Source organism: Macaca fascicularis, chromosome 2, assembly GCF_037993035.2.
Source record: "Macaca fascicularis isolate 582-1 chromosome 2, T2T-MFA8v1.1".
In the NCBI taxonomy this organism is placed as follows: Eukaryota; Metazoa; Chordata; class Mammalia; order Primates; family Cercopithecidae; genus Macaca; species Macaca fascicularis.
In genome coordinates, this window is record NC_088376.1 from 111,894,525 (window position 1) to 111,906,580 (window position 12,056).

Sequence of the window (12,056 nt, forward strand, 5' to 3'; positions counted from 1 at the left end):
TGGAACTTTTTTTTTTTTTTTTTTTTTTTTTTTGAGACGGAGTCTGGCTCTGTCGCCCGGGCTGGAGTGCAGTGGCCGGATCTCAGCTCACTGCAAGCTCCGCCCCCCGGGTTTACGCCATTCTCCTGCCTCAGCCTCCCGAGTAGCTGGGACTACAGGCGCCCGCCGCCTCGCCCGGCTAGTTTTTTGTATTTTTTAGTAGAGACGGGGTTTCACCGTGTTCGCCAGGATGGTCTCGATCTCCTGACCTAGTGATCCGCCCGTCTCGGCCTCCCAAAGTGCTGGGATTACAGGCTTGAGCCACCGCGCCCGGCCACTTTTTTTGTTTTTGAAGACAGGGTCTCACTCTGTTGCCTAGACTGAAGTGCAGTGGCGTGATCTTGGCTCACTGCAGCCTCAGCCTCCTGTGCTCAAGATCCTCCCACCTCAGCCTCCCAAGTAGCTGGGACTACAAGCATGTACCACCACAACATTTATGAGTAATGTGACATAAATGAGCCACAACAGCATAAGTAAAGTGAGATCTGAAATATTAGCATTATTCTGTGTTAGATTACCACAGTGGTGGTGATTTTATAGCAAAAATTCAATTTTAAGTCAGTTACAATTTGCTTTGTCAACATCTACATAACATTTAGGATTGAAATTGTGGTAGTTGCTGTAGAGAATCTGAAGGACAGAAGTATTGGAGTGAAGAAGCGGCCTTTCAGCTGGGTGAGGTGGAGGTTACAGTGAGCTGAGATTGCAACACTGCACTCCAATCTGGGTGACAGAGGGGAGACCCTGTCTCAAAAGAAAAAATAAACAGTCTTCCAAACTGAGAGAGAGAATTGAGGTTAAATTATTCCTCCCTGTTTACTTAGAATACTTTTTTTTTTTTTTTTTTTTTTGAGACGGAGTCTCGCTCTGTCGCCCAGGCTGGAGTGCAGTGGCGCGATCTCGGCTCACTGCAAGCTCCACCTCCCGGGTTCACGCCATTCTCCTGCCTCAGCCTCCCGAATAGCTGGGACTACAGGCGCCCACAGCTGCGCCCGGCTAATTTTTTGTATTTTTAGTAGAGATGGGTTTTCACCGTGGTCTCGATCTCCTGACCTTGTGATCCGCCCGCCTCGGCCTCCCAAAGTGCTGGGATTACAGGCGTGAGCCACCGCGCCCAGCCTTTTTTTTTTTTTTTTGAGACGAAGTCTCTTGTCACCCAGACTGGAGTACAGTGGCGCAGTCTCACCTCACTGCAACCTCTGCCTCCCTGGTTCGAGTGATTCTCCTGCCTCAGCCTTCCGAGTAGCTGGGATTACAGGTGCCCGCCACCATGCCCAGCTAATTTTCGTATTTTTAGTAGAGATGGGGTTTCGCCATGTTGGCCAGGCTGGTCTTGAACTCTTGACCTCCGGTGATCCACCTGCCTTGGCCTCCCAACATGCTGGGATTACAGGCATGAGCCACCATGCCTAGCTGAATACTTTCTTTTTTTAGAAGGTCATGTAACTCGTGTCAGTGTAATTATGACATGGATTTTTGTTGGCACTTAAAAGAAGATAATTAATTTAATAGTTACTGTGCCTTGTTACTTGTCCTTTAAAATACCTTTGCGGCCGGGCGCGGTGGCTCAAGCCTGTAATCCCAGCACTTTGGGAGGCCGAGACGGATGGATCACGAGGTCAGGAGATCGAGACCATCCTGGCGAACACCGTGAAACCCCGTCTCTACTAAAAAATACAAAAAACTAGCCGGGCAAGGTGGCGGGCGCCTGTAGTCCCAGCTACTCGGGAGGCTGAGGCAGGAGAATGGCGTAAACCTGGGAGGCGGAGCTTGCAGTGAGCTGAGATCCGGCCACTGCACTCCAGCCCGGGCTACAGAGCGAGACTCCGCCTCAAAAAAAAAATAAAATAAAATAAAAACTTACAAAAGCAGTATGCCAGTTTTAAAAATGTAATTCTTTTCATTTTAGATGGAAGTCATATTACGTAGAATACTTGGGTGACATCTGCCTGAGAGATCGCCAAGAATTACAGGTATCTTTAATTTAAAGATTAACTTTTTCTCCTAAAGAAAAAACACCATAGTTTAGTTGTGATTATATGGCTCTACCATGCAGAAGAGTTTGTTAAAAGTCAAACTGCTGGCTGGGCATGGTGGCTCATGCCTGTAACCCCAGCACTTTGGGAAGCTGAGGCGGGTGGATCATGAGGTCAGGAGTTCGAGACCAGCCTGACCAACATGGTGAAACGCCATCTCTAATAAAAATACAAAAAAAATTAGCTGGGCGTTGTGGCGTGCACCTGTAGGTCCAGCTACTCGGAGACTGAGGCAGGAGAATTGCTTGAACCTGGAAGGCAGAGGTTGCAGTGAGCTGAGATTGTGCCACTGCACTCCAGCCTAGGTGACAGAGCGAGACTTCTTCTCAAAAAAAAAAAAAAAAAAAGGTCAGACTGCAAACATTATTTTTATTGCCCCATAATTAATAGGGCCGTTGTTTTTTTTTTTAATTTTTAGAAATGGGAGCATTTATAGTTAACATATCAACTTAGATATACTGATTTTTTTTTTTTTTTAATTGGAGTTTCCCTCGTGTTGCCCAGGCGGGAGTGTAATGATGCAATCTTGGCTCACTGCAGCCTCCACCTCTGGGGTTCAAGCAATTCTCCTGCCTCTGCCTCCTGAGTAGCTGGGATTACAGGCATGTGCTACGATGCCCAGCTAATTTTGTGTTTTTGGTGGAGACTGGGTTTCTCCATGTTGGTCAGACTGGCCTCAAACCCCTGACCTTAGGTAATCCGCCCGCCTCAGCCTCCCAAAGTGCTGGGATTACAAGTGTGAGCCACCATGCCTGGCCGATATTTTTATTACATAAAAATGTGACTCTATGCTGGGCACAGTGGCTCTTGCTTGTAATCCCAGCGTTTTGTAAGGCCAAGGCAGGAGGATCGCTTGAGGCCAGGAGTTTGAAACCAGCCTGAGTAACGTAGTAAAACCCTGTTTCTACAAAAAATAAAATTAGGTATGGGCGTGGCATATGCCTGTAGTCCCAGCTACTCAGGAGGCTGAGGCAGGAGGATCTCTTGAGCCCATGAGTTGGAAGCTACAGTGGGCCATGATCATGTTTTTATATCCCAGACTGGGTGTCAGAGTGATACCATATCTCAGGACTCCATAGTGTTTTAGACTGGTTACAAATTCTTTTTCCTTTTGGTAGACATGGGTCTTGCTATGTTGCCCAGGCTGGTTTGGAACTCCTGGTTTTGAATGATCCTCCAGCCTCAGTCTCCCTAAGTGTGGGCATTATAATACAGATGTGAGCCACTGATACAGATGTGAGCCACTGTACGTGGGCCCTTTTTTTTTTTTTTAAAGTAGAAGAGCGTTTACTTGAATTATTATTACTATTTTTGGAGACAGAATCTCTGTTGCCTAGGTTGGAGTGCAGTGGAATGATCTCACTGCAACCTTGACCTTCTAGGCCCAAGCAGTTCTTCCATGTAGCCAGGACTACAGACGCATGACCACTATGCCTGTCTTATTTTATTTTATTTTATTTATTTGTTTATTTTATTTTTTTTTGCGACAGTGTCTCACTCTGTTGCCCAGGCTGGAGTGCAGTGGCATGATCTTGGTTCACTGCAACCTCCGCCTCCCTGGTTCAAGTGATTCTCCTGCCTCAGTCTCCCAAGTAGCTGGGATTGCAAGTGTGCACCACCATGCCCAGCTAATTTATTTTTTATTTTTTTATTTTTTCATATTGAGTCTCGCTCTGTTGCCCAGGCTGGAGTGCAGTGGTGCAATCTCAGCTCACTGCAACCTCCACCTCCCAAGTTCAAGCAGTTCTCCTGCCTCAGCCTCCTGAGTAGCTGGGATTACAGGCGCATGCCACCATGCCCAGCTAATTTTTGTATTTTTAGTAGAGACGGGAGTTTCACGTGTTAGCCAGGATGGTCTCGATTTCCTGACCTCGTGATCTGCCTGCCTCGGCCTCCCAAAGTGCTGGCATTACAGGCATAAGCCACCGTGCCCAGCCTAATTTTTGTACTTTTAGTAGAGATGAGATTTCACCATGTTGGCTAGGCTGGTCTCAATCTCCTAGCCTCAGGTGATCTGGCCATCTCGGTCTCCCAAAGTGCTGGGATTATTTTTTTTTTAATGTGTTGTAGAGACATGGTCTCACTAGGTTGTTCAGGGGGGTCTTGACCTCCTGGCCTCAAGGGATCCTCTCATCTCAGCCTCCCAAAATTCTGAGATTATACTTGTGAGCCACCACACCTGGCCCTCAGTCTTTGTTTTAGATTATGGTTCGTTGTTTTTTTTCGGACAGATTACCTACTTCAAGTAGACTTTATATTTGCTTTTGTATTTAATCAAGATTTGTTTAAATAAATTGTTTACATACTATTAAATCCAAATGCTCTTGGACTTTAAGGTTCTATTAGTTTTAGATTTTTTTTGTTTTTTGAGATGGAGTCTCGCTCTGTTGCCAGGCTGCAGTACAGTTGGCAGGATCTCGGCTCACTGCAATCTCCAACTCCCTAGTTCAAGTGATTCTCCTGCCTCAGCCTCCCAAGTAGCTGGGGATTGCATGCACGTGTCACCATGTATAGCTAATTTTTGTATTTTTAGTAGAGATGGGGTTTCACCACGTTGGCCAGGATGCTCTTTGATCTCCTGACCTCGTGATCTGCCCGCCTCAGCTTCCGAAAGTGCTGGGATTACAGGCGTGAGCCACCGCACCTGGCCTAGTTTTAGATTTAAATCACTAGTTGATATTGTTCCTTGCAGCTCATCAGATGAGATAGTAGTTGTGTAGAAAAGTTAATGGGTGTTTGCCACAATCTTCTGTGAGTTGAAGTTAGGATTTGTGACTGTTTCGCTTTCTCAACTAGTATTCTCTTTTCGTTTATATGTAATTGAGTAACATTTTACTGTCTGCGGCTTTTCTTTTTTGAGATGGAGTTTCCCTGTTTTGTGTGTGTGTGTGTGTGTGTGTGTGTGTGTGTGTGTGTGTGTGGTGGAGTTTCGCTTTTATTGCCCAGGCTGGAGTGCAGTGGTGCAATCTCAGCTCACTGTAACCTCCGCTTCCTGGGTTCAAGCGTTTCTCCTGCCTTTGCCTCCCTAGTAGCTGGGGTTACAGGTGCCTGTCACCATGTCCGCTTAATTTTTTTGTATTTTTAGTGGAGACAGGGTTTCACCATGTTGGCCAGGCTGGTCTCGAACTCCTGACCTCAGTGATCCACCCATCTCGGCCTCTCAAAGTGCTGGGATTACAGGCATGAGCCACCACACCTGGCCGATGGAGTTTCACTCTTGTCATCCAGGCTGGAGTGCAGTGGTGCAATCTTGGCTCACTATAAACTCTGCCTCCCGGTTCAAGTGATTCTCCTGCCTCAGCTTCCCAAGTAGCTGGGATTACAAGTGCATGCCACCACGCCTGGCTAATTTTGTATTTTTAATAGAGATGGGGTTTCGCCATGTTGGCCAGGCTGGTCTTGAACTCCTGACCTCAAGTGATCCACCCGCCTCGGCCTTCCACATTGCTGGGATTACAGGCATGAGCCACCACACCCGGCCAGTAGAACTCTTTAAACCTGAAAATTCAGTCAGCTTTGCAGAGTAGAGGAGGATGTTGAAGACCTATGTGTTTTTTTTTGTTGTTGTTGTTTTTCTTTCTTTACCAACTATGCACCTGTCTTTCAGACACCTAAGAGTAATGTCTGTGAAACAATGGTCTTCTTTTTCTACATATTATAGCGGGAAGTGTTCCTATTTATGTACTGTCTGTATCAATACTAATGGAGGCATGATAAGCAAAATTTTAAACTTTGGTAGTTAAACCTTTATGTCGCCTCCCCTCTGGGCGGCCAGCTATGGGGATGTGCTTCTCCCTTAAGGACTTTGGGAAGAATAACAAGTTCATTGGAATTTGACTTTCTGACATGGAGCAGATGGCCTTGCCCTGTCATGCCAGGCCTTTCATGTGAAGTTACCATTTATCAGCTGCTTCTATCTCTCCAGGGAAGGATTTCCCTTTGATAGGCCTGGGCCAGGGGGATGATGGTGAGATTCCCCATGTGATACCAGAGTTGGAATAAGCTATAGTGAGATTAGGGCCAGGACTGTCCCATTTTGATTCTTGAACTGTTTCTGTTACTACTTGTCGTGGGGAAAAAGTAACACTTTTTTTTTTTTTTCCTCCCTTAGAAGACAAAAATACTAATGCATTTGAGAAATCGGTAGTTTTGGGGGGAGGGGGAAAAAGCAACTGCTTTCCTGATCTGCAACTTGGCTGGATGCTAAGATGTCAGTGGACATGAATAGCCAGGGGTCTGACAGCAATGAAGAGGACTATGACCCAAATTGTGAGGAAGAGGAAGAAGAAGAGGATGAAGACCCTGGGGACATAGAGGACTATTACGTGGGAGTAGCCAGCGATGTGGAGCAGCAGGGGGCTGATGCCTTTGATCCCGAGGAGTACCAGTTCACTTGCTTGACCTACAAGGAATCTGAGGGTGCCCTCAATGAGCACATGACCAGCTTAGCTTCTGTCCTAAAGGTGAGCAGTGTTGTAAACTCCAGTGTAATCCCCCTCCAGTTAAATCTAAGGATGAGCTGTTGTTAATTAATGTCTCCTCCAGACTAATTGAATGGCCTTGTAGCTTGAAACCAAATGTATGTCAACATCATTTGGACATTTTGTTACATTTGCTTTGTTTCCTAATATATGCATATCTAAGGTCCTCAGATTCCCAAATTAGTAAGAATTAGAAAGGAGGGGTGGGACAGATTCAAGAAAGATGTACCATACCAGAAATGTGTAGTAGCAGAATTGCACAACTTTGCACTTGTTTCAGGAAGTGAGTTTTCAAGAATTTTATGAGGTTGATACAATAAGCATCAGAATCACCATCTTCTGTATGACTGTGTTTGAGTGACTGATAAATGTCTTGAGAGTATCCAGATCCCTCTGGTTTGCCCTGAATAATCATTGCCTTTGGGCTAATGAGCTCATTTGTTTCATGTACTGATTTTAATATTTTTTTCTTATAGCTTGTATTTCATTGATTTAGGGGGTGTTAGTATGGGAATTGTAAAGAATGAACAAAGTTGATTATTCCAGCAAGCATTTTATTTTATTTTATTTTATTTTATTTATTTTTATTTTTATTTTTTTATTTTTTGAGACGGAGTCTCGCGCTGTCACCCAGGCTGGAGTGCAGTGGCCGGATCTCAGCTCACTGCAAGCTCCGCCTCCCGGGTTTACGCCATTCTCCTGCCTCAGCCTCCCGAGTAGCTGGGACTACAGGCGCCCGCCACCTCGCCCGGCTAGTTTTTTTTTGTATTTTTTAGTAGAGACGGGGTTTCACCGTGTTAACCAGGATGGTCTCGATCTCCCGACCTCGTGATCCGCCCGTCTCGGCCTCCCAAAGTGCTGGGATTACAGGCTTGAGCCACCGCGCCCGGCCGCATTTTATTTTTTAACACGTAAGCTAAAACATACCTTTGGATGTCTTGCACCTTAGGCCAGTTATTATCCTCATTATTTATTTTTTTTATGATCATTTTGACAGTTTCCCAGCAAGCATGTTTCCTTCTCTAACACTGGCCATTATGGGAAATTGGAAATATTTCTCTTACTTTAGTGTTTTTGCTAATCTTTTTTCAGGAATTCTTATATGAATTTTGTTTCTGATTAAATTTGAGGTCAAAAGGGCACCTTGGCATGATGTCAACCAAATAAATTTTATTGGTACTTAAACAGAAGTAACTAAGGTGTGCCTTGTATGATTTCTATAAAATTTGCTTTATCTACTAGTTTAGGGATTTTTTTCCCCCCCAGATGGTTGGCAAAGGTTAATATCTTGGATTTAGATACTCAGATCTTTATTAGCAACTGGCTGGAAGCTGAAAGCTAAGGTTTTTTTTTTTTTTTTGTGATTCATTTCTAGAAGTGATTGTAGACTTCCTCTCTTGTGCTGAGCAGAAAACTCTGAAGAATGCGGACCTATGGATCCTCTGGGTGTGGGATTTCTGCACTATGGCTATAGCAAAGCTGCTGGACCCCTGCCTCCAGAGGGCATTTCCCTGATAGAAAACAATAATCGGGTTTTTCTTCCTCACCATGCACACCTCTCTCTTGTTGATCAATAGTTTCTTTTGCTTTAGTCATACTGTCAGGTTATATACAATGTTGGTATTTAAAATAAGAAAAGGATATGTTCATAATGTTAGGTTAGAAAAAATAATATTAGGAATTATGTAGTGTGTGACTATGCTCTGGACAGTGTCAGTTGACCAAGTTCACAAGGATGTTCCTGTCTATACACAGGAATTCTCAGATTGTCAAGCCCTCTGTATTGGCTTTTTCTGCCTTGCTAGAGACAGCTGAGGGGCCCAAGCACCTGTCCCTCCCTGCCTGCCTCCCTTCCTTCCTTTTTTTTTTTTTTTTTTTTTACATTGTGGTAAAATATATGTAACATAAAATTTACTGTTTTATATTCTTCTTTCTTATACATGGTCAGCCTCCTGGAAAGCTTTCCCTTCACCACCTCATCTCTTACTGCCCTTAGGGGTCCTCAGAGTCTAGCTCGTGCTTTCTCTGAGTCAGTTTCCTTGAGAGCCCCTAGAGCACAGTGGCCATGCCTGCCTTTGATCTGTGTCCAAACAATACAGCTCGTTTATTTTTTTAGATTATGTACTGCAGTCTTCTGACTGCTTTACGTTTTAACTGTTCACACATTTTGGCATGATCTCTCCAACTAGATTGTCAGTTCTTGGAGAGCAGTAACTCTCTTGTACCTTATCTCCTCCATCATTCTTGTCACACAATTTCATCTACAGTAGGTATTGAATAATTGCTTGGATACTTGTTGATTTTGTTTATTGTTGGTGATAGTAGCAGCTGCTGCTATTGGTGTGAGTTAGATTTCCTAGTCCCTGATACATTTTCTTTCCTATTGGAAATAAATTGAAAGGGTATTTGATCTGGCCTTTAAGACTGAGAAGAGTAAGAGCAAAAAGAACTTGGAACAGAGATGAAGGAATAAGTAAGAGAAGGAAGAGAGCTGAAACAGTATGAAAGGGTTAAAGAGAAAATGGATCAAAGAGGAAAATAATCCACAAAAATTTAGATGTTGATAGAAGACAGAGTTTGTTTTTTCCCTTCTACACTTCACTGAAAAACATGTTAACACCATTTACTTTCTGGGGCTGGGCAAAAAAAGGTTGTGGCTCTTGGTTGGCTTGACTACACATAAAGGAACTCTGGTGTTTTAAGTGGTTCAGGAACCTGACCAAAGAAACTGGACAGAAAAGCAGCTTGGTCAAGAGTAAAGGAGAAGGAATCATATACAGTTTTTTTTTTCTTTGAGGCCAGATGCAAACTAGCATTGTTTTTATTTATATTTTTAAAATTGTATTTTAAATACAAAAATTAGCTGAGCATGGTAGCATGCGCCTGTAGTCCCAGCTATTCAGGAGGCTGAGGTGGGAGGATCACTTGGGCCTGGGAGCAGAGGTTGCAGTGAGCTGAGATTGCCCCACTGTACTCCAGCCTGGGCTACAGAGCAAGACCTTATCTCAAAACAAAAAAAAAAAATTTTTTTTGGTAGAGATGGGGTCTTGCTATGTTGCCTAGGTCTTAAACTCCTGGCCTCAAGCCGTCTTCCCACCTCAGCCTCCCAAATTCCTTTACAAGCATGAGCCACCACTCCTGGCCTGTTTTTATTTTTGTAATTAATATTTTTTGAGGATGAGAGGGAATAATTTAAGTGCTTAGTTTACCCAATGGTGTTCCGGCTACTCTGGTTCTCTTGTTGCACATGTCTCTGAAAGCGTGATCAATAGTGATAGTCACCCAGATCACTGCTGATGTCCCATTGCTCGTAGTGCTGATTGCACAATTCTGTGGCATATTGAAATACTTAATTTTTTTTCACATAATTTAGGTTCTGTGGCTTGTAGAAGATGTTATGTGTGTATGTAATTGAAAATTATAGTTCGGCCGGGCGAGGTGGCTCAAGCCTGTAATCCCAGCACTTTGGGAGGCCGAGACGGGCGGATCACAAGGTCAGGAGATCGAGACCATCCTGGCTAACACAGTGAAACCCCGTCTCTACTAAAAATACAAAAACTTAGCCGGGCGAGGTGGCAGGCGCCTGTAGTCCCAGCTACTCGGGAGGCTGAGGCAGGAGAATGGCGTGAACCCGGGAGGCGGAGCTTGCAGTGAGCTGAGATCCGGCCACTGCACTCCAGCCTGGGTGACAGAGCGAGACTCCGTCTCAAAAAAAAAAAAAAAAAAGAAAATTATAGTCCTACAAATTCTAGTCTATGAGTAAAAACTATCGAAGTTTGAGGAGTAGCTTAAATTTTTTACTTGATTCTCATGTCTGTGTACTCATTTTGTGTGTCCAGGCAGTTGCATGTGGATGATTGATAGCATATCATAAAGTTAAGCCTTTCACTGCCATTTGGGATTTGAAGTCTCTTTTTAAAAATTATTTTAAAAAAAATTTTTAGAAATGAGCTCTTGCCGTATCTCACAGCTGGAGTGCAGTAGCATGATTACAGCTCACTGCACCCTCAAACTCCTGGGTTCAAGCTATCCTCCCTTCTCAGCCTTCCAAATAGCTGGGGCTATAGGTGCCTACAGCTAATTAACAAAAAATTGGCCGGGCGCGGTGGCTCAAGCCTGTAATCCCAGCACTTTGGGAGGCCGAGACGGGCGGATCACAAGATCAGGAGATCAAGACCATCCTGGCTAACACGGTGAAACCCCGTCTCTACTAAAAGATACAAAAAACTAGCCGGGTGACCTGGCAGGCGCCTGTAGTCCCAGCTACTGGGGAGGCTGAGGCAGGAAAATGGCGTAAACCCAGGAGGCGGAGCTTGCAGTGAGCTGAGATCCAGCCACTGCATTCCAGCCTGGGCGGCAGAACGAGACTCCGTCTCAAAAAAAAAAGAAAAAAAAAAAACCAAAATATTTATTTTGACCGGGCGTGGTGGCTTACGCCTGTAATCCCAACACTTAGGGAGGCCAAGGCGGGTGGATCACTAGATCAGGAGATCAAGATCATCCTGGCTAACACGGTGAAACCCCATCTCTACTAAAAACACAAAAAATTAGCCGGGTGTGGTGACACGCCCGTGGTCCCAGCTACTTGGGAGGCTGAGGCAGGAGAATGGTGTGAACCCGGGGAGGCGGAGGTTGCAGTGAAGCGAGATCGCACCACTGCACTCTACCCTGGGTGACAGAGTGAGACTCCATCTCAAAAAATAAAGAAAAAATTTTTAAGTGGACTCAAAGCTGCAAAAAAAATTTTTTTTAAAGATACAGAATCTCACTATGTTGCCCAGGCTGATCTCAAACTCCTGGCCTCAAGTGATCCTCCTGCCTCAGCCTCCTGAGTTAGCTGGGTAAAGTGTCTTAAGTAGAAAAATCACAATTTTCAGCCGGGATCGGTGGCTCACGCCTGTAATCCCAGTACTTTGGGAGGCCGAGGCGGGTGGATCACGAGGTCAGGAGAGCCCTGGCTAACACAGTGAAACCCCATCTCTACTAAAAATACAAAAAATTAGCTGAGCGTGGTGGCAGGCGCTTGTATGTAGTCCTAGCTACTCGGGAGGCTGAGGCAGGAGAATGGCGTGAACCCGGGAGGCGGGGCTTGCAGTGAGCTGAGATCGTGCCACTGCCCTCCAACTTGGGCAACACAGCAAGACTCCGTCTCAAAAAAAAGAAAAGAAAAAAATCACAATTGTCTGGGACACTGGATTTCTAGTTTAATGAGGGCCCTGGTGTCAGAGGGTAACTTCCTGTATGTGTTCTGGGACCAGTCTATGAGTAAAGTCATTATTGAGAGAGGAAGGTGCCCAGAAAATCAGATCAAGGGCTCAGAATAGAGAACAGAGAAAATACTTATCTGTTACTGAGGTAGGGAAACTTGGTATTCAAATAGTGGCAAAACAGAAGCATTATTTGAGAATGAACTATCCTACACAAATAACAAATGGAATAGTCAAATGAGATTAAATGATTGCCAAGTGAGGTGTTGTATTGTAGGAGGAGGGGATCTCTG

The 12,056-nt window shown here is 44.7% G+C and overlaps 1 protein-coding gene across 26 annotated transcripts in view; it reads left to right on the forward strand.

Annotated features, from left to right (window-relative positions):
• ARIH2 (ariadne RBR E3 ubiquitin protein ligase 2) overlaps positions 1–12,056 on the forward strand; it is a 71,952-nt gene that overhangs the window by 3,015 nt on the left and 56,881 nt on the right. For 14 of the 26 annotated variants that reach the window (XR_012431133.1, XM_074032151.1, XM_074032152.1 and 11 more), the window contains exons 2-3: positions 1,949–2,012; positions 6,187–6,538. The exons of 5 other annotated variants lie outside the window; for them this stretch is intronic. Coding sequence is in view for 4 of the 21 variants with exons in the window: in XM_045384922.3 (XP_045240857.1) it covers positions 6,284–6,538 (255 nt within the window). In the remaining 17 variants the exon portion in view is untranslated. Of the gene's footprint in view, positions 1–1,948; positions 2,013–6,186; positions 6,539–12,056 lie in introns of those variants that run through there. 7 more of the 26 variants (XM_065539480.2, XM_065539482.1, XM_074032162.1 and 4 more) reach the window with 2 other exon arrangements.